Source organism: Pseudopodoces humilis, chromosome 3 (genome assembly GCF_049639895.1).
Source record: "Pseudopodoces humilis isolate 2021_Gansu_Grassland_sample_001 chromosome 3, ASM4963989v1, whole genome shotgun sequence".
Classification (NCBI taxonomy): Eukaryota; Metazoa; Chordata; class Aves; order Passeriformes; family Paridae; genus Pseudopodoces; species Pseudopodoces humilis.
The window spans coordinates 49255221-49278605 of record NC_142202.1 but is presented as its reverse complement, the minus strand read 5'-3'; the positions used below and the strand labels follow the sequence as shown (position 1 = coordinate 49278605).

At 38.3% G+C, this 23385-nt stretch overlaps 1 protein-coding gene across 4 annotated transcripts in view; it reads left to right on the top strand.

Annotated features, from left to right (window-relative positions):
• UTRN (utrophin) overlaps positions 1-11817 on the top strand; it is a 348412-nt gene extending 336595 nt beyond the window's left edge. For 3 of the 4 annotated variants that reach the window (XM_014263434.2, XM_014263436.2, XM_014263433.2), the window contains 4 exons: positions 4760-4868; positions 6314-6400; positions 9049-9071; positions 9703-11817. In XM_014263434.2, coding sequence (XP_014118909.2) covers positions 4760-4868; positions 6314-6400; positions 9049-9071; positions 9703-9711 — 228 coding nt within the window. In that variant the 3' untranslated portion in view covers positions 9712-11817. The remainder of the gene's footprint in view (positions 1-4759; positions 4869-6313; positions 6401-9048; positions 9072-9702) is intronic. The other variant, XM_014263435.2, reaches the window with a different exon arrangement.
• Positions 11818-23385: the final 11568 nt, after the last annotated feature.

Below are 23385 nucleotides of genomic sequence, written 5' to 3'. Positions count from 1 at the left end.
TTGTGATGAAATGGATGGGAGAAGGGACAGTAATTCTTTCTTACAGTTTCTGCCTTTGGAATTTTCTAGGCATTCTGCTTGGGTTCAGATAGAGTAAAGTAGAATAGAGGTGACCTTTTTCAGTATTTCTGACTGTTTACACCACATTTACTGTATACTGTGGCTCCTTTGCTTTCTGTCCGCATTGTCCTGTCTCTGTGGGAGTCATGCCGTGCTTCTGATTGTTCCAAGTATAATTTCCTAAGGTCTTTGTTTCTCCTCTGTCATTTAATAAAGTGGCTCATACAGAGTCAAGTACATGAGAAGATCTGCATTATACATATCTGTGGCTTTTAATATGCATTTCTATACATATCATTACTTAATTTACTGGATGTTCTACGAGCGATTTCCAGAATGCTGAAGCTACTCCCCTGATGGGGATTCAGAAGTTATAAATAATTTAAATTTTTAGTAATGTTCTTTGAATTTTATTTTGACATTGATAGAATTATGAAGTAGCACTGAATTCCATTATTGCCCCCTTTCTGAAAAAAATGACCACTCTTCAGCATGTTTGTTGTTCCATCAGCTTGGCCACTACCTTTTAGGACAGCCTTTATCTCTTTCACTGCTTGGGGAAGGACTTTATTGGAAGCCTATTTATACTTATTTATTTATTTTACTTTTACTGGCTGTCCCAGTGGATAGAAGGAATACCTTTTCTTATTAATAAGATGGATGACTTGCAAGAAAGATACTCCTAAGTCCCAATCTCAAAATATATAACAACAGTATAATTACTAGTATTAAGGACACAACTGTTTCACAGCAATATTTTTGCCATGGCTGGCATTTCATGCCGTCTCTGTTTATCTATTCTGTCAACAGCAAGTTCCCCCATTCCTCTTCTCCACTAGCCTCCTGACTGGTTTATACCACTGAGTATAAAATATTGGGACTTTTTTTTCACCGAAAGATTGGAGTGAGTCTGTCTACACACAAGTATTGGGATAGAGAGTTAATGAAATTTAGAAACTTTCATGTAGTAACTGCTTTATCTAGATGAGAGCATTCTATGACATTCTTAAGAGAGCACCTTTAGCAGAAATATGCATGCATCCTCACTGCACATTTGTCTACTTCAGGTCACAATTCTGAGGTTAGCCTACTATTTTTATTTTAGCAAGCCCAAAGGATTGGTAGCTGTCACAGAATGTTGTCATTTTTGTCTGCCTGATTGATTAGGGTGCCAAAAAGGAAGGTGAAACAGAACTGGCATGTGACAGCTTAGATACCAGCATGTTAATCAGACAGAGAAAAAACAAAGAATCCATTCTCATTTTTCTTTCTTCAACCTTTATAGATACTGCATTTGCAAAGTCAAAGTGAGACCTATATGAAGGGCATTTAAAGTCTGTTTGGATTTCTCTCTGTTTTCTCTGAGCTACTGAATAGAGGTTTCATTTGAATTTGATATTGAAGTTAGTGGGAGCTAAAATCATCTGTCAACAGCTGTATGATCAGACAGAGAGTAAACAGGGGCTGCAACTCCCTCTCCAGCTGAAAACAGAGGAGCTTTATCAGAAGAGTGCAGGAAAGTTGGCTTCTTTTGTAGCATAAACTGGAGCAAGAAGAAACACCTGTAATGAATGTGGTAGTAAAATTGGCATTTTTAGGTTTCTTGTGATTCAGATTGGGGACACTGAGGTTTTGTTTTTTACCAAAAGTAGCAGAAGTCACGGGAAGAGCAGGTATACCTTAGCTATCCATTGAGCCACAGAGCACTACAGGCTCTTCTTTGGTAAAGACACCAGTAGGAGGCATAGTGAAATAAGGCACTCTAGATTAAAACTGGTTGAATTAAATATCTCCTTTGAAATGCTGTTAAAACTGCTGTAATACAGAAACAAAACCACAATTTCAGAGTTTTCTGGAGAAGGACTTATTTGTCCCTTCATATCTTGCTTGGTTTTACCTGAAAAGAAGTTTGAAAACTCACTGAGACTGGAGTTGGAAACCTCTCCCACATCTCTATAGAGACATGCTCAGTATCCCTGCTTTTATTTCTTTCAAGAAGAAGCAGCAGGTGTATAATAATACCTAGAGCTTTTGGCTTCTGGCTTAAGGGTTGTCTGCTGCATTGTTTTGAATAAGAATACATGAACTTCATGACACCTGAAGTGGGTTAAGATGGAAGTGCTCATATTTTGTGGGTGTTGTATAATTGGAGTCAAATAGAATGTGATTTTCTACTATTATTTTTCTCAAGTTCTCTAACAATAAAATTGTTAAGTCATATAAATATATGCCGATATATCTACATCTTCAACTGGTTTGCATTTAGCATTTTCCAGTATCCATTGAGTATTATATTAAGGCAATAATACCACTACTACAGACCTTCACTTTCTGCTCCAAGCCCCACTCTTCAGCTGCTTAACAGTATTGTCCTTAATTTGGAAGAAGAGTTTGGTTTGTTTAGGCTTTTTTTTTATTGCAGTCACTAGAACTACACAGTAGTTTATCATTTATCAGTATATTTAAATGAAAATGAAGTAATCAGGCAATGCCATCTAATTAGAAGATGGTGGTTTTGCACATTTTGACTTGTTTTTAAATCCAGCTGCAATATTTCATTCTGACTGCTGCAGCAATATATAGTACATCAATGTAGGGTATTCTAAGTATGTTTTGCTTTCTCTTTTTATTCACTGATAGTCTTTGTGCTCTGCAGTGTTCTTTTATCACAACAGAAGTGGTACCTAGACTGACTCACCACCTGAGTTTGTAGGCATTTAATTTCTATCTATCAACTTGAACTGTTGACTTTGCAGTGCCTCACTATCCTTGACTGAGCCTACGTGTTGCTGTGCTGCAATTTTATATGTCCAGCACAGGTCTTCTCATTCACCCTCATTCATCTGTGCACAATTTATTCATAGTTGCTGCCTGAACAGCACCAGAGGCAGAGATTTACTCCAGGTGCAAGTTTGCATTTTGGATGATTCACATTCTCTCTGTTCATCTGTTTGTGGGGTGGGCAAGGAGTGACTCCACTGCTGGAGTTAGTTTTGTTGTTCTGTATTGAAGGGACTCTTAACCATTGGAGAATTTGCTTCTTCTCTTTACCATTACAGCTCTGACATCTTAGACAGTGGTTCCTGGCAATATGGAATTGCCTGGGTTAAATTATCCCAGGCTTCTCCAACTTAAAATCACCACACTCATTTTACTTAGACTCTTTAGCTGGATTGAAGCCTGATACTGAGCAGCAAATTACTTAACTACTTGATAGTAATTCACTATTCATAGAAGTGTCTTGACAGTAAAATCTTTCTCTGGCTTGAAAACATTTCCATTTTTCTTTGTCTCCTATGCAGACTAATATTTCCTGGTTTATTCTTCTAGTCAAACCTGGCCTTTAATATTGTTATGCTGAAAGAGACGAGATTTAGAGAAGTTTTACTGAAGATTGTTTTTGTTAAGTTGGAAGCTATCTCAAGAAATTGAGTATTTCAGTTAAGGCTGTGAAGTGCTAAGGAGCGAACTTGTGTACCAATCAACAGCTGTTCTGATTCTAACTCTGCAAAAAGTCTCATAGCTATTCTAGGTACTTGCTCAGTTTCAAAAAGACCTTAAAAGCAATGATCTTTTGTATTACTTCAGTATCTGCTTTTGATAGATTCACTTAAATAACATGCTTCTTAAGCTGTTCAGAAGTAATTTCATGATTTGCTATTAAAAAGATTAGTGATAGCAACAACAATTTCAGCTACATCTACCTCAGGTATAAATATTATTTCACTTATTTCTGTTTTTTTCAGAACAATTACTTCCAGAGCTCAAATGCTGTATTACTAGTGTCTTCCTCAAAGGAATTTTTAAAAGAAGGAAGGAAAAGAAGGGGGAAAGCCTGAATAAGGCCCCTTCTAATATTTCTGAGCTGCTATAGGCTTTTCTTATATTCTTTCCGTGTATGTATACTTAAATATAACCTCAAACACTCACATGGTTAGAGCTAAATGAAATAGCAATTTCAGTGGTTATTCAAGTGAAGTTAAGAGTCCAGAAAAGCTTTTTTTCAAAGTATCTAAGTTATTTCTCGTAATTTTCAGGAATCTATGTAACACAGATTTTTACATAGTACTAATCCCTGCAAATTTGCTGTCTTCCACATGGTTGAAAAGCAGCATCAGCAGAAGTGATGCCTGGCTACCACTTTTTAGATTTAATTAAGTTGTTTCAAATCTGTCTTTAGTCTTCATTTGATTCTGGAGTTCTACAAATCTGTTCATGATTGAACAGTTGTTCCTAAGCATACCTAGTCATCCTTGTAAAGCTTTTTATGGGCCCCTAGCTGAATGTCCTGTTTGTGTGCGTGTATGTGTGTATATACTCCTGCAGATAAATACAACCCATATAATCCCATTGTGTAGTCTTTCTGCAGAGCTGGACTGGGAACCTCGGTATACTGTGTGTTTTGTACATTACATTGTGTTTTTGTGATACAATAGAACGTTGTTTTTAACAAGACCATCAGCTGGGTCTTGTAAGAGCTGTTCTTAAGTCTAAATTTTCATTTAACAAGTTCTTGATTAGTTTTTCATGTTTTTTTCCCCTTCGTTAGTTGTATAGACCTAAGCCAACTTTCAGTAGTTTGGAGAACAAAGAAGAAAGAGCACATAAAAAAGGAAAGGAACAAGATGTCTGCATACAAGCCTACAATTAAATTATGAGGATACAAGTAACATAAATCTGTGTCTTGTCTTTAATGTAGCCCGAGTCAGATTCCCGGGTCAATGGCGCCTCCCCCTGTGCTTCACCCCAGCACTCTGTCCTCGGCTTCCCGCTGGAGCAGGACACAGGCTCACAGTTCCATCAGACAGGTGAGTGTTCACATCAGATAATGTGCTCATGAGCCCATAGGTGACTACTGGATAGCTTTGTTGGCACCTTCTGGAAAGATTTGTAAAAAGGAGCAGATCTTTGCGATGGTTCTGCTCACTGGAGCTGGAGGTGTTGCTTCCTCGTGCTTGTGAAGGGCGGGAGTGTCCCAAGGATCCACGTGACTCTGAATTACAGACTTTTGTCGATAGACTCCTTGGTTCCATCTGTTCTCACCAAGTGAATTTACTGGGCAAATCCATCCTCACTGAAAGGGGAGCCAGACTTCATCGGACTGAAGTGGCCAAGAGCTGTTTGTCCTACAGTACACACATGGACCCCTGTCAGATACAGGACCAAATGTCCAAATCATGTAATCTACACTTGCTGTCTGCTTTAAAAATTCTTGTGTAACCTCTGCTTATCCTGGTATTTTGATGTTCCCACTCCCAAAAGGTTCACATCTTTAGGAATAATTCAATATTTATGGGTACAGGCTCTTGCACATAAAGGGAGTTCTCTCTTGAAAGAATATTTTAAATTCTCCAGCATCAGAACTCATTAATTTCACCAGGAGTTACCAGAAATAACTATAGACCATTTCATGATCAAAAGTAGGGGACAAAGGAAAATATTTTTCTCAAATTATCTTAGGTACAAGTTCTGCCTGTTTTGGTTTTGTTTTTTAAGCCACGTGTTATAGATTGAATATTATTTTGTTTCTGTAGAAAACAGGAAAAATATTCTCTTGCAGTCTGAATATTTTTCATTCAGCATTAACATATGCTTTTACTTTATCTGGAAAAACATTGAACTTCTTGGAGTCTGATTTCATGCAGTAAAAAGATGCTGTCCAATAAAACTGCCAACAACACAGCCAGTTATGTTCCCTAACCATTCTCTTGGCTAAATTTAACCATCATTTTTCAAAGACATGGCAAGGAGGATTTTAGCACTACTGAAAAGGCTGGTACATATTGAATAAAGTCCATTTAAAAGATAAATGTTGGGATTTTTTCAGAGGAAAAATGGTGTATTCACTCTGAAAGTTACATGACAAATCATCTGCAATTGGAATAGAATTTTAATTGAGTAGCTACTGAGTTTAATTCCATCATCTTGTAATTTTATTTATTTTAACTGTAAATTTTTATATACTGTTCTGTGCTGGTAACTTCTATTTAAATCCTGGATGCAATGGTTAAGTTTTAATAAAAGAGAAATTAATACAACAACAAATCAATAATGTAACTTTCATGTCCTCTCCCAAGGCTAGCAATTATCAATGATAGTTCCTGCACAGTACAAAGGTGTCAGGTACTCTTTTCCCTGGAAATACACACGAGTATTTAACTGGAAGGTTGGCTAAGAATGCCTTTTAGAATGTTGTTGTCCTTTTTTTTCTCCTCTTGTTACAAAATTCCTGTTTTTGTTGTAATATCTGCAGATGACTTGTTAGTTCCACCTCATGATACCAACACAGATCTAACAGATGTTATGGAGCAAATCAACAACACATTTCCAGCTTGCTGCTGTAAGTTCATCATAATATGTCTCTGAGAATCATATTTAATTTGAGATAGTCTTTTGGAAAAAAAAAATCATTCTTGTGGTATTGACTAGGAAAGTAAATATCTCTGAGGATATTTCTTGTGTAAATATGCAAGCTATATAATTCTGTCCCTTAAAATTCCTCAATAGACACTATTTGTGAAGGTAGATAAATGTTCTTGTTTTAAGTGGAAGCAATTCACTATAAGAAAAGCCAGTAGCTCAATGTGGAATTTTCAGTGGTGCCTACATAAGGGGAAGGACATCTAGAATCTCACTAGCTGCTGATAGCTTTTGTGCTTAAGTGAATTAAGTAGAGTCAGAATTTCTGAATGCAGTTTTTGTAATAAAGTTTGAAAAAAAAGTCCTTACACTAATTACTGAACTAGTTATTAAATAGACCAGAGGACATCTGAGAATGCAGCACATAACACTTTTCCCTGCTTAAATGCATTGAAAGTTGATGTTTTATTCAGTGTCTATTAAAGAGAGAACAAAAGGAAAACCAGCTTGTTTCTATGCATGTCTTTTATCAGCTGACATACATTTCCACTGATCCTCTTCCTCCTTCCAGTGTCTCTGTACTTGCAAATGTGAGGAGCTGTCTCATGTATTTTGGTGGGTTTTGTAAAATACATTTATGCATATACATATATGTATATACATGTCTCCCTCTATATATATATATTTCAGCTCTTTCGCCTTAGAAAAACAGTAGTGAAAGCTTTGATATATTCTCAAAACTGTTAAAGGATTCAAATGAAATGTAATTATAATGGTCAGTTTTAAAAGGCAAAGGTCAAAGAGTGGCTGTTTATGCACAGTCCTTTTGGAAGCATCAAGACTCAACTCTGCTATTTCGAAAGCTCTGTGAACCCTGTTACAGTACCCCTTTTATCTCTTGACCGTACATTGTTTGGCTGTGACAAACTACATCACATAAGGTGCACCTTGCGTGTTTTTAAAAAGAAAATTGTGTTCTTGTTTCAGCTGTCTTTTTTGATTTTTTGATGAGTTCAACAATTCAGAGCCCCTTGTTCTGCAAATTAAGGATTTCATTCTAAGTAGCATCTCATTTGAAGTCAACATCTAGTGCAGCTGCTCAGCACACATTGAGGGTGTGTGTATACAAATCAATATAAGGTGCAACTCAAGCATTTGTTCTTGGTTTTGCAAATTACTGTCTTGCTATAATTACTATACAGCTACATGGTCATTTGGCCCAAATCAATTTAAAGTAAATTGCATTGGTCATGCTGGCTGTTCTCCAGGACTGTAAAACAGAAAAAAAATTCTCTGATTCCATGAACAAACACCTTGAATGAGACAGGAGAATACTGCTAGTGAAAACCATGGCCCATGCATATTGTGAAGTCTATCTGAGCATTTAAGATTAAAAGAAGGCAAATTTCATGTGATTTTTTTTCCCTGTTGTCAGGCTAAACCACCTTGCCCCAATCAGTAAGTACTACTTATGTTTGCTCTCATTCAGTCACTCTGTAACATCTTTTACTTGGGAGTAAATTTTTTTTAATGTCAGGTTCGTATCTTAAATGTTTTAGAAGCCTGGAATGAGGATTATGAGTCTGCTCTTCCCAACAAAGTGCATTACACTCTGAGTTTTGCTAAGGAAGACAGATACTGACTGTCATTAAGTCCATCACCTTTTCCTGTGGCCATTGGAGAGGGATCTCTCTTCCCGGCCAGACAGTTGTCAAATCTGTTCTGTAAGACTTCAAATTATGTAAATTCCATGGACTCTCTAGGCAGCACGGTGTTCCTAACCTTAAAAAATAACATCCTTAACCTCCTTATTATACCCGAACTCAATTTTATCAAAACAGCCTTCATATGAAACATCACATGTCCAATTATTAACAAAACAAAAACCAAGAAGTAGGAAACTTCACCCTCTTCTTTACTTGTCTCTTCTGCCATGGCCAAAGCCTCTATCAAGGAGTTAATAGTATCTGAGCCTTATGCAGTTAATTTTTATCCCATTTTGACTGTTTAACAGAGATAATTGTCTTACTTGCTTTATTTGTTTTCATGGATTTCAGGTTATAATTCATCTTGAAATCTGTGTATTTATATCAAATGTCCTTTATGAAGCAATTATTTATATAGTAAGGCCAACAATGCCTTCAATGGTGTTTTTAGTTGTTTTGTGGTTTGTTGTTTGGTTTTGGTTTTTTTTGTCCGTGAGATCCACTGATCATGGATATAATTCCCCCTTTTCCTTCCTTGTTTATGTCATTGGTCCTTAGAAGTAGGCAGGTGTACAACACTGCAGAAGTCTTGTCTGTGCATCTCAGTGATGCCCAGAACAGTGAATTTTAAACAGATGTTACTGTAATACAACACTCAGGGGTTTCTGTGGCTACAAATCATGAAAGTGAAACAATTCTTATTAGCTGTATCATTATAATGCTATAAAATTATTAAAAGTAAGTTTGTGAAGAATTAAACCACTAGAACACATTTCTATTTAAATGTTTAGTCTTTTAAAGATAAGTCTTTTTTTTTCTTCTGTAGTATGTATTTTCCTAATAACAACTTCGTTTTTAAACTGTCAAGATGCAGAATCATGTAAATTTCTAACCTTTTTTTTTTTTTTCTTTCTATTTGCAGCAAGTTTCAGTGGCAGACCACAGGTATGAGACATGTTTACATACTTGCATAGGCATTGGAAACAAAGCCAGCGAAAAGTTCCATTAAAGCAAAGGGGATGGGGTGGTTTTGTCTATGTTTTTTTCTAGAGATCTATTTGAGAGCTAGACTGATACAACAGAAATGCCAGATTCCAGAATATCATAGGTAATAGAAAATTTCTACTAGTTCAGGCACTGTCACAGGTTCTGTAGGTTCCACATGGAACCAGCTTGCATTTATTTGGACCAATTAGCTTCAAGCGAGCATCAGCTTGCAAGATCAAAGCTGGTTCTTGCAAAGAATATGTCCTTGTGTCCTGGTGCCCACAGCTTCACCATCAGGAGCTGTGGGCACTGTGCACAAGGATCAGGAGCCACACAGCACCTTAGGCACCAGATTAAGCTGTCTGTGCTGAATAGGCAACCGCTTCAAGGACTGCAATATTGTAAACTTGGATTTCTTTTAACTGTATGCCTCAGTTACTTGCTGAGTCTCAGGCCAATACATGTAAATTTTTAAAATACATGGCTTTTGTAAGATGACGTCACAGTCCTGAGCTGACTGAGCCCAGAGCAGTGAGAAGTTTCTGTGTGTGCCGACACGTGGTACTGATGTTGTTCCTCATCACGACAGGCCATGTGAAGTGTTCATTGGGATGTCAGCCAGTGCTTCCTGGCGTGCAGCACAGCCCTGTTCTGCAACCTGCTGGCCGCGCGTTCCGCCTCATCACAAACCTGCACGGGACCCCGGGACACGCCGTGCGCTCCGACCGCGTGTTCTACTTGAAACAGTACAACACTGAATACCCAAAGACGAGGATGTTGTTTTTATAGTACCTTCTTTTTTTTTTTTTTTTTCCTTCTTCCCTTTCTATGCAACTGTAAATTAACAAGCAGTGGAATATTTGTCACTGATTTGTATAAATATACAGCCAGGGGAAAAGGGGCAGGGGCTTTATATACGTTCTTTTTGATAATCGTAAAGAGAACTGAATAAGGAGTTTGGAGCAAAACGTTACATTTATACATTCCTTTCAGCTCTTTGCTTTTGCATTGTAAAATACTCTTAGTTATATTCTCACACATGTAATATTCTATACTGATTATTTATATGCTAACCATCTGACCACAGAGATTTCAGAATATCCTTGCATTATTTTCAGCATTGGCATATGAAGTTCCCATAATCTGCATTATTGTTACTGGTTAACAATATTGGGTGCAAGATACAATATTTTAATTCAGTTAAACAAGGTAAACTCTCATTTCAAGTCATAAGTAGTATTCTTATGTACCTAAGTGGTATTTTTAACTTTCTTTTCATTATTTCCAGCCAACACTCCATTTGGAGGATTATTTTTATTAAGCCTTACTTTACTTTGAATCAGGAGATAGCTAAAAAGAGGACTTAGTTCTTACTAAAACCAACTTAATCTATCCTCTAAGTTAGTGTAATCTTTCCCAACTTTGTTCAGAGACAAAGCTTTGCTGTTCCCTGCTGGGCCAAACTTGCTTCAAGTTTTGGAATTTACAGTCTATGAAGTAAAGCTCATTTCTGTGAGATTCCTTTCTTTTGTCTGCCTCTTGGAAATGAAGAGACAATTAGAAAGCCCTTTCCAATACTATTAGCAACAAAACTTCCTCCAGAACTGCAGTGCACTTAGATGTTATCATTTGGCATTGTAATCTTGCAGATCATCCTTATCTTTGAAATAATTTATTTATGTACTTTTGATAATTGTGGGCAAGTTATGGCACTGATCAGCTGATCTGTAGTTTAAAGATTATCATAAGAGATTTTACTTCCTTCACAGAGTTTACAATGCTGCATGAACACTTGCTTTAATTCTAGAACATACCTTTAATTGGTAAAACCGCATGCAATATCTTTCATGTATAGTAAAGAGAAAAAAAAGCTGTGTTGTTCTTAATTATCACTGAAGGAAAAAACTTAAAATAGTATTGAAAGAGGTGTAAAATTCTCTACTGCTATTAAAAAATGCTAGGGGACATTAAAAGAGCAGGTCAGGAATTTCCAGTGGTTTTGTGAAGTTTTGCCAGCCAGACTGTCCTGCACCCACAGTATTTACTCCTGAACTGCTGCTGCTCAAGGAGTGATTCAGGCACAGTGTTGACCACCTACTGTTGGCACCAGTGCCAGTTCTTTCTGACCCCTTTGGCAAGTCATTTAACCACTCTGCCTCTGTTTTCCCATCTGTAAAATGGGGGTGATAGTGCTTTTACCTCTCAGAGGTGATGTAGGACTTAGTGTCTGAAAAACACTGTAGTAATGCTAAGTGTTAGTCTTGAGCAAGTGGAGCTAAGTTGTCAAGGTGAGACAAGAAGGCGCTGGCTCCTATTAAAATGTAATGTAGTTTTTCTGAGAAGAAAAAAACCCATATTTTACAGAAGAGGAAAGCCATGACCACCTTTCTACCTCAGACCTATCTTCATAAGTAGTATTGGAAATAGCTTTATATTCTGTTCTCTGCAAAGTACTTGGCTTTTATCAAGCTACATAATTCTCTAGGCAAAGAATCTTTAAAAATATTCCCAGCATAAGTATAAAAAGAAATCAGTAGTGAATTTGGTGGGTTTTATTTTTGTTCTGAATATGAGGTTATGTATAAAGTTGTTTTTCTGCCTGTGTTTGTATGCATCCCTTGTCCTCTGCTGCCAAGTAAATGCTGCTTCAAACACTACATTGTAACATTCTTCCTCTGAGACAATAATAAATAAAAGAAATATATTGCAGTAACATGAGAAAAAGTATGGAGTTCTTCCAAAATTGCCAAAATTTAGCAATCTTCTCTTTGCTAAATGCTGAAAATTTCATTCTGAAGATTAACATGAGCAAGCTGTGATAGTCAATTTCTATGTCGTAGCTTTTTCTCTGTGTGGTTTGAGTTTATATAAATGAGAGTAAGCAGTGTTTTTTTTCTTCATAAATCTTGTATATTTTCTCCAGTTTTCCATCCTTAGTGATTTTAGTCTGGAATCTTTCTCAGTTTCATGACAAATAGTAAATCTGATCACTGAGAAGCATACTGCTTTTTCTTTTTAAATGTTCTGTATATGTATTACAGAACAGCAATAATGCATGAAGCTGTGTCAAATAGGAGAACTGTAAATTAGTCTTCAGGTTTTTGGTGGCTTTCAGTCAACATGCTCAGCTGAACCACAGCATTAGGTATTCAGTCAGAAAGTATATTTTCAACCTTGTGCTGGTTTTAGGTATTTGCATTAATGCAAATTATGTTAATGACTGTGTTAGAATTGCTACACTTCTTAAAAAAAAAAGAAAAAGTCCAAAGCCCTGACAATTCTGTTTCCTTATCATAAGAGTTAGCACTGGTTTAAAATTTACTTGTTTGGTTTTGTTAGTTGTTTTTCTTTTAACTCTAACAAATGTCAAACGTAAGTGTCAAAGTGATGACCTATTCCCTCAGTTTGTGAAAGGATGGCTTACAAATGAGTTGTAGGGAAATATCGTTATTTAAGGGATTTAGCAGTTAGCAATGAATTTAACTACAGAAATAGTAACATACCAAGTCAAATTAAGGTCTGTATTTGGAACAATAAATGTGTCTTAAGAGGAAGAGACTACTAGTGTGGTATTAAACCACACAACCTGTAATTTTAAAAAAAGTAAACATTTTAGTTATATGTTTGTAGAGTAGGAGGCAGCAGAAGAGAGGGGTATGGATCAGTAAAAGGGCCTGACTTTGGGAATAATTTATGAAAGTGCTTCTATCCACAAGTTGTATCCTCTGTACTTCAATTGCCAAGGTAGCAGGTGCCAGAGTTCTGTGATGCTGCCACCTGTAAGGAAGGTACTCAGCTTGAAATTCATCCTTCAGTGCTGTGCCACAAAGGTCCTGGCCCTTGACAGAGGGAACAGAATGGCACCCACTTCTCACCAGCCACAGGGCTTGTCTCAAGGGTGTTGGGGACAGTGTGGCCACCTCTGGTCCTCCATGCACAGTGCAATGGTGAGCACTTCCTCCCTTCACCCAACCTTTATCTTTAAGCACTAACCAGCCTCTTGTGCTGTTATTCTCTCAGGCCAAATAAAGCCAACCTGATACTTCTCATGAGAAGGATTATGACTCAGTCCAAAATATGGAGCTATGTAAGACATCAGGAGGGACACCTCCTGCACAGCCCAGAATGGATGGATTGGTTGATAGCATATCAGTTTAAATTCTCATTAGAAAACACCCTTAAGCTGTATTATCAACATGTCAGTTTGTTTTTTCTGAGAAGATGCAACATTGATGCATCTAATTAAAATCAGAGGGTAGAAATCCTTCTGCTATTGGGGCTTCATCTTCAGGGGAACTTTCACAGGGAAACAACCATTTTAGTATGGGTGGTATTATTTCTTTTTGGACCAAGAGAAGGCTCCTCACATGTTCAAAACCACAATAGTTAGATTATGAGACACCAGCCCTGCTAAGTCATAAATACTGGACACAGACCATCAGTATGCACATGACAATCTGTGGCACCTCCCTGTCTTGGGTCAAGGGTTCTGTCCTCTCTTCTGTTATTTCTACAGTTGGGAAAAAGCCACCAACAACACAACCAACCAAAAAACAACCCCCAGAAGCCCACCACATGACAAAATTTAAAAAACAAACAAACTTAAGTTCAGTCAAATTAAAAATATATCACTGTAATGGGCAAGTTTTGGATTTATGCAGAAGACCAAAATATGAAGTTTCCCTAAGAAAAGCCTTCATGAAGGCATTTTTTTTGTAGCACTGCAAAACTGAAAAATGGATTCTGTTTCCTGTCACACAGAAATGAAGATGTCATGCCATATGGCTGAGAATTCTGTTCCCACAACAGCAGCAATAAAATCAGTCTTACAAATCCTGGCAAGGTGTAAATTAGTAACAGTGGGGTATGAAAAAAAAAAACTAAACAACTTCTAGAGGGGAAAATAATATTTGAGTAGGAAGAGATCTCTTGCATCTTAGAAGCAAGAAAAATCTCTCAGTAGTCATCAGCTGCTGTGTTCCTCAAACAATGTTCTTGAGCATAGAAAAGGTGAAATCATTCTTGGCTCACATAACTGCGGGAACATATCTTCTGTCTTTAGTGCCATTTTCATCACATACCAGCAAAAATTACAGTCCTTACAACTTAGGTTAATACATAAGAAAGAAGACTTGCTGCATGCAAGTGCAGCAGCCACCTTCAGAAAGGGTAAGTAGTGTTTTCATCAGCTTTTCTAAACACCTCTGAGACACCAGGAGTGGGCTGGCTCAGCTCATTTTCGCAGGCGTCTCAGCACTGCAGCAAACTGGCACAGCCAACACAAAGGTATCATTTAAATTGAAACCTGCTCTGTTAGTATGCTTATTAAAAGTAGAATCCAGGAGAGCTGCATAGAATTACTAGCTGTGCTAGTCTTGAAATAATTGGACAAGAGAAAAAAATTAAAAAAACCTCACACACCGCTTCAGCATCTATGCTTTGCTATCTGTCCTCTCTCATTGTCATCTCTAAATTGTATTTACAGATTAACTATTCATGCTCTTGTTAGCAACTATCTTTATGAAGTCAGATAAACACTGAAAATGTCTGGTTTTCTGACTGAGGTGGGTTGACCCTGGCTGGATGCCTGGTGCCCACCAAATCTGCTCTATCACTCCCTTCCTCAACTGGACCTGGGAGAGAAAATACAATGAAAGTTCATGAGCTGAGCTAAGGACAGGAGAGATCACTCGCCTAACCCATACATGAAGTTGTATACCATAATACATCTCTTAATAAATAAGAGAACAGACAGAAGATACAATAGAAACTGCCACTGACAAACCACATCACTAATTTAAATGCAAACAGAAGTAAGGAAAGTTAAGGATCACCTCGATCCTCTTTCTTGAAGATCAAAGTGATATTTACCTTCTTCCAGTCCTCAGGATCTTCTGTTTCCCATGGCCTTCCAAAGGTAATTAAGAGCAGTCTTGCAATGGTGTCAGCCACTTCTCACAGCACTCCTGGGTATGTCCCAACACATCCCATGGGCAGTTTGTTCAGTACATCCAGTTTGCTTCAGTGATCCCTAACCTGAATCTTAAGCAAGGAGGAGGACATCTCCCTTGCTCCAGACACTTATGGCCAGTCTTACTAGTAAAGACTGAGATGAAGATGGGATTCAGTATCTCAGACATTCCTGGCCCTTTGTCACCAGGTCCTCTTCACCAGTGGGCTCATGTTTTTCCCAGCCTGCTTTTTTTCTGCTGCTGTAGTCATCAAAGTGATTCTTTACACCTTTTGTATCCCATACAATATGTATATCAGGTCTTGACTTTACTAACCCTATCCCTGCTGAACTGGGGTGTATATCTGAATTCTTCTTGGTTCCCAAACGGACTGAAGCCTGCTCTCCTGAGACCCAGGGAGGCAATCCTGCTTTTTGCCTTAATCCCTTTGGAATCCTGAGCACTGTCATCTCATGGTCACTGTAGCTGCAGCAGCCTTTAACCTTCACATCCCTTTCCCATTCTTTCTTTGTGAATAGGAGGTCCAGCAAGATCCCTCCTCTCACCAGGTTCTCATTTACATGAAGAAATTGTCACCAGTATGCTCTAAGAAATTTTCCCTCACCAGTTAGTATAATCCTTGCATGATGTCCCGAAAATATCTTTTGCCAGAGAATGTCCATACATGAGTAGAGGACCATTTAAACACAGATGCTTTGGCTGCTTTTATTTAGTATCTCTGAAAGTATTTTGGTGAGCAGTTGTGAGAAGTCTAATGAATGGCAGCAACACCCAGACAACTAAAAACATCCAGCTGTATTTCTGTCTCTCCAGTGCCAGCAGCCGCTTTGGAATGGAAAGTGTGGCTCTGACCTACTTGCTTTCAACAGACTATAATTACAGCACTTACCAATTTTCTATTAAAATACAGACGTGAACAAATAGAAAACCCGAGTGGCTGAAACATGAGCAGAATAACAATGTTATTTCATCCCCTAAATCCCAGTTCCTGCAAAGATGATGTTTGTAGGCTGAAAAGTAAAACCAGTGAAATGACAGTAAATGATCAGAGTAACAGTTGAGTTTATTATGAAATACTAGCCAGACTTGATACACAAACAGTATTTGTCAGTCTGTTTCTGTCATGGTTTTAAAGCACTAGCTAAAAAATTACTAAAAAACTTACTAATTTCTTGCTCTATGGATTACGAGAAGGACACAACAGACTTAAAAGGAGTAAAGAAAGTTTATTAACAAAACTACAAGGATAAGAAACCAGAATAAAACCTCCAGAAACCCTTTTCCCCCACCACCCAACTATTCTCTTGTCCAATTGACAACATAGAGACAAAACTTGGTGGTTAAAGCAGTCTCAACTATATAATAGTCTTTTCATCGGTCTTTGTAGAGAAAAAGAAGTTCTCTTTTGTCATCTTATAGAGAGTTTTTCACAAGAAAACCGTTTTTTTCATGGTTTTCTATTTTTCTGATGCCAGCTGCCTGGGAAACTCTGCCATCAGTCTTTTCTTCCCATTTCACACTACTCTGAGGTGTGTTCATGGATTATGAATTTAAGGGGTGTCATTTTAAAGGTGATTTATTAAAAGGCAAAAGTTCTCTTCATCTGTCTCTCTGATCATCTCTAGGAACAGAAGTTTTCTCTTTTCTTCTTAGGGGCCACAAGTCTTCAGCAACTCTCACTTCTCTGTTTTTGTTCCAGCATCTCATAGGATCACAACTACTTCACTATTTGCTCAGCTTTATCAATGAATTACTTTTGCCCAGATTTACACTTTGAAATACTTCATTCCCCTCAAAATACCTTTTCATGAATTAAAGAAGTTTTTTTCAGAACAATTATTGTCCATCTCCATAGCGTTAACAAAAGACTATTTCAGCTAATTAAGGCATCTCCTTATTTTCTTCCCATGTGAGGCTTGATTCCTTCCTTCACTAACTTTTATTGTTTATGTTGTCTCTCTACATGTTGATCACTCCCTCTTCCTCTCTTGGAAGAAGGATTAAATCTGCAGGTCTCATCTGGGTAGTGAAAGTGTTAAAATCTTGCTCAAGCCGCAGCAGGTACTCAGGGTGCCGGGTTTCAGCTCAGCAGCACCCAGAGCCCGGGAGACCCCCCTGGGAAGAGCTTCAGCCACCCCGAAAGCTTCCCGGGAGGCTGCAGCAGAGCCCGGCCCGGCCTGGGGCTGGGGGGAGCCCCGCAGACTCCATCTCCTGCCCGGGGACGGCAGCAGGCCCAGCCCGGCCCAGGAAGGGAAGGGGAAAAGCCCCTCAGGCTCCATCTCCTGCCCGGGGACGGCAGCAGGCCCAGCCCGGCCCAGGAAGGGAAGGGGAAAAGCCCCTCAGGCTCCATCTCCTGCCCGGGGACGGCAGCAGGCCCAGCCCGGCCCAGCCTGGGCCGCACGGCCTGGGCAGGGGATGGGAGCCAGCTGGAGCTTTGTTACCTTTCACAGCCAGGAAACAAAAAGAGAGAGAAATTCCCGGGCTTAGGTTTTAAAGGGTGATGTTCACAGGCTGATCTCACCTTTCAATGGCCAAAACTACTGTTAATGTTCAGAAATAGCCAGTTATTGGCCAGGAGAAAAAACTCCCATCAGCCTTCAGCAGCTTTAACTTCTGTAGGTACCTCTTTTTTTTTTTTCTTTTTTTTTTTTTCTTAAATGCAGATCCATCACAGCTGCCTAGACTTGGAATCTCTTCCTCCCCAGAATGTCTGATTGCTTGCTGTGACAGGAAAATTAGTGATAGCTTTAGCAGAAGAGAATTTTTTTTTTTTATTTTCAAACTCACCTGATTTCTCTATGTGCAGATTGTACCACCCGTTTCATGGCAAGGGCCTGTACTGAGTGTCCAAAGCTGGACCCAGCGCCTCAGTATCCCCAGAAAAATGGGAATAGTCACTCCCTTTGATGTGCAGATTGGTTTTGTTAGGACATCCTCCCCTTGCTGCCAGAGTACTCTGCATTGGGACACCACCTGACCATCCATGGAAAAGGCAGTAGGTGATAGATGAGGCTGCTGACTTCCAGGTTAACCGGCTTGAATCAGAGCTTGGTAGCATGCGGCAGAGAAATTCTTGTGATAACTATTCACATTCTTGTTACTGCAGGTAGTTTGGTTCTCTTTTCCTGCAAATCACAGTACTTGAAACACTATTTAGAAAAATGGGAATAGGAGATAAATATTTCCTACCATGACACTTTCATTTAGCCGTTCTTCTTGAAGTAGGATGCCTTGCTTTCCCAGGCATTGACTCATATTGTGAAAAATGAGGTTCACATATTTTTTATATAAAATTTTAAAAGTTTAATAGAAAGACGATTAGGAGATAGAAATAAAGAAAAGTATACAAATATGGCTGGGTGCCTCAGCATTAAGTCGAGGGCACACCTTACTAACAAAGGATTATCCCTTAAAACCAGAACCCTACTACATATTCATAAATTCTCATACATGATTCAAATATTTCTCTTAAGTTTTAGATGTTTCTTTGTTTAGTTTTAACTTGCCCCCTTCTTGGCGATCAATCTTCTTGGCGCCGCTGAGTTTCACACTCCCTGATAACTGAAGTGCAATAAATTCCTCCCTTGGAGGACTTGGAGGACTGCTGTCTTCATCTGGATAAGATCACATAAGAATGCAGGGAGGTTTCTGACTATCTTTTTCAGTCTTTGGGTTATATAAACAAAAGTAATTTTTGCTTTAATACCGTACCATAGCCTAAAATATGTATGTATTATACCACAATTTCTAAGTTTCATCAATAACAGAAATAGAAGGAACTATATTAATACAACAAAGTTTTCTAACCTTATACATATAACATTCATTTTAATATTTGTGAAAAGCCAATAATATAATATGTATCTAGAACACATTTGTAGGTTTGATTGACTTCTTTCATCCACATGTCCAGGGACAGTCAAGCTTTGAACATTAAAAAGCCAGAAAACCAAACCACACCTAGTGTTTTAATTAAAAGTTATACTGGCTTGTCATGGTTGTTGCTCACTTTATTATTTATGGCATTTCCTGTACCTTAGAAATTACTACTGAGTGGACAAAACCAGTACACTCTCCATTTCTCTGCCCAAAGCAAGGCTCCCACTGATGCTTCCTGGAAAGTTTGAGTTAAAATAACAACTTGAATGGGACAATGTCATTACACACAGCTAAGTTACACTTCTTAAAGGCTGATTACAAGCACCCTCAAATGTCATCTCTTCTTGACCCTGCTGATTTTAGGGCTCTTTAAGGTTAATATAAACTAATCCAGAAAAAAAACTTCCATCACACCTTTCAAGGATCTTTGAAAAAGACATCACTGTACATACAGAAGCTTAAGCCTGTCAGCCTTGTCTGCAGTCACTGCATTTATTTATTAGCTTTTAACCCAGTTGCAAAGGAAAGAGAAGTTTATAGCACATCTATTTCCACAGAGATTGGATAAAACATGGCAGTTTAGTTAATGAGAGTATTTTTTCTTAATCTCTTTTTGCTTGGATAGCTGATATAAATAGGTACTTAAGAAAAAGAGGGGTTTTTTTCCTAGTTTCTAATAGTGGTATTATGCCCCTCTCAAACAAAATGCACCTGGTAAACCCATCTACACCTTCCCTACACCCATCTACCTTCCTTCCTAGACTGGCAGAAATGACAAGGCAAAAGTCAAAAATATTAGTACTGTAATGAAACAGATGTAAAAAAATCAGTCCTGAGGACTGCCCTTCCAAAAGGAAACACCTTAAGTAGTAACAGCAAAGATAACATGGCATTATTTCAGTTATACATGTATATGTATATGTATATATATACGCGTAGTATATTATACTTTTTATATATACACACACACACTGGAGACAACTGTATATAAAAGGACATGATTATACCAGGGAAAGTTTAATAAAAATTATGAAAAAAAAAAAAGTAATCACAGCTGGCTCCTGTATCATCTGCCTTGGCATCTCCCTGGGGCTCACCCCTCCCCATTGAGGGCAGTCTCCCCTCTCAGGACAGGCACTACTGGTCCCTGGAGGCTCCCACCCCATCAGGCACTCCAAGGCCTTGTCATCCCCACCAACCAGCAAGGCAGGAAGGGAGATATCCCTGTTTAGGCTCCCCATCCTCATCCTGGGACCACTTAATATTCTAGTTCAGCAATGCTCGAAAAGGAAAGCTGTGTTTATCTGGTGGGTATTAGCAGCATAATGGCAGTAATTAAGTAATAATCACCTTAAAAATGTGCTCTTATCTTAGAGCTTGAGAAAGAACAGAGGCTGAAGGCTGGGGCAATTATCTCCTGCTTTAGCTCCAGGGAAGCAAGCACTGAATGAGCATTCATATCAAAGTCAGTAAATAATTTGGCCAATTACCTATTCCCACATAACCCTTGAAGTTTCTTGATTGAAGATTGCAAACATTTATGTTTAGCCTTCAGCTTAGTATTTAGAGTGCCATATAGGAACTGAACCTGCATTAAAAATTTATCCCTGAGTTACTGCAATACAAATACAAAAAAGTCAATACAATCAGTATTTATGTCTCTGTGAGCACAGACTTGTAAAAACCACATTTTTTGTGTTACCACTAACCATCTTTTATACATAAAAGCACAGGGTCTGTGATGGAATTAATTGCCCTTTCAGCTCCCCAAACACCTTGATTTGGCAGGGTGGAGGCAAATTTTATGTACATATTAGTATAGCTGATAAACTACTCATTTTATAATTACAGCAAGGAGTTTCAACACACACTGAAATAATAAGTTTTTATAGACGTTTCCTTACTGCTATCCTTCTATCCCAAGAAGCCCTAAAAAATATTTTGGGAAGAGATGGGCATCCTGCTTCATCTCTCCTGCAGTGCACAAAGGGCAGAACACACTCACTCTGTGCCAGTTTGAGTGTGTGCTTGGGAATGATTCCTGCTCCTTCCTTCCGGTATTTCAGCAGCACTATAATATACTGCACATACCTTTAGTCAGAGCCAAGGAATAGATTTGCCAACCCACTGTCTCCCTATGACATTTGCAATAGTCTTAAGCAGATGTAAAACAAATGCATCTGCAAAAGTGTCAGCAAAAGCCAAATTTGTGAGTAGTTAAATACATTCTAGGCCAGAAATTTGCCTTTGTTGTCAGCAGACAAGAAAAAAAGATAGGATCTCTAAGAAAAAGAAAAAAAAACAAGTTGAATTTAAGGTAAATCAATGGCACTGATATGGCATTAGCAGGACAGACTTCTCAGAGATGCTCTTTCTGCAAGGACTCTAAAAGCAGACCTACAGTCTAGCTGTGGGTTCTGGCTACTTAGGCATTAAGAACTTGCCATCCATGGCTGCAGGTTTCCTGTAAGGGCACTGGACTTCTTAATGGTAGATTAATTTCTTAGGTATAGAATTTCTCAACATAAAACATTTGCATGGAAATAATTTGAAAAACCCAAACATACAAAAAGTCTGTACCAAGAACTATACTGACAAGATTAAATAATGAGCAATGTAGGATCCAGACTCTAAAACTGTGGTTCTCAAGCACTCTACCTTTTCCAGAAGGCAGCCAGCATCTAGAAATTAAGATTCATATGACAATATAGACATGATCACATCAGGGAAAAAGAAAGATTAAGCCAGGAAAAGTCTAAATGCAATAATAATCTTGCTTGTGGTTTGCTTTAGCCCTCAGCTTTTTGCACACCTTGCCCTATCTTTTGTAAAAACCCCTTGTTCAAACCTGTTAATGATCCCCTTCTCATTGGTAATGCATTCATACTCCTGCTGTTCTCTCCAGAATTGGTGGCACTTACAAGATTTTCTTAAGGAATTAATCTCAGAAGCTTTATATTTCCAGTTTTTTTCTTATGCTGCAACTACAGATGGATGTTTGGCATTAATTATGACCTCTATCTTTCTGAGAGATTTTTATTCTTGTCACAATGACATACTGCTGTCCAGGGTAAGTAATCTGTGTCAAAACATTTACAGGGTATTTCATGGGTAAGCACTTAATCATACAGCAAGCAACTAGGTAAAGGCTTAACCAAGCAACTCAAAGAAATGAATGATAATGATTTTAGACTTTGCCAAATTTAACAAAATTTTCTACTAGCTATTTTCCTACAGCCCTTTTTCATGAGCTCTCTTAAGCCATTGAAATATATAAACATAAAATACATTTAAATGACAAAACAATCATCACTCTAAACATCAACAATCATCAGGCATTCTTTCCTAATAGAAAGAATTTCTGGGAAAAGTCACTTCATTCAAAAAACAAAACCTAAACCAAAAATCCATCAAATGCGTAGGCTGAAGACTTCAGACATTCCATAGAAAAAAAAATTGATCCCACTTCAGCCAAGAATCTAACACTGTCCACTAAACAATCGGTTTTTATCTGCACTGATTTAAAGCTCTCTTTACTAGTCCTTATATGAGTTAACATCTCCCTAGGTTGTATCATGTACATAAGCTGACTCAGATAGTTGGGTTGCCGTCCGTGGTGGCTTTTCTAACTGTGACTACCAAGGAACACCAAGATAATGGAAGGACTGGAGCATCTCTCCTACAGGGAAACACTGAGAGAACTGGGACTGTTCAGCCTTGAGAAGAAGGGCGCCAATGTATGTAAGTACTTGATGGGATGGTCCAAAATGACAGTTTTCACTGATGCTCAGTGACAACACAAAGATCAATGGGCACATGCTGAAACACAGGACATTCCTTCAGAACATCAGGAAAAATTTCCTTATTATGAGAGTCTCCAAGTGCTGGCAGAGGCTGCCCAAAAAGGTTGTGAAGCCTCCATCCCCAGAGATATTAAAAACTGTATGAGTGACTAGTTCTGGGTGGCACTGCTTGAGAGGGGAGGGGATGTTGGATAAGATGACCTCCAGAAGTCCAACTTCAACCACTGCATGAGTCTGTGAAAGTGTCTTAAGATTAAAAACTTTTCTATTTAGACTACTGGAAGGCTTTATGCCACAAATAAGTCTTTGTACATAGTTAAAAAATAGTGAAGTATGAAAAAAATCGCCTTGGTCAATAAAGTGCTTCCTAGAAAGAGGCAGGCAGCCCTTTCTCCAGCTCTTTGAATTACTGCACCAGCTTTCTAATAAATCTCCTTCACCTTACCTTCCTGGCTTCATAGAGCAGGAAACAACAGCTTTTCAGCCCTTGTCTTTCTTGCTCGTTACTCATGGAAAGTCTTTGCCTTCCTTTTCACTAGAGCAGATCCTGAACATCAGTGTATGTTGGGAAGGAGGCAGTATCCAAGAGTGACAGTTGCCAAAGTTATAAAATTGCTG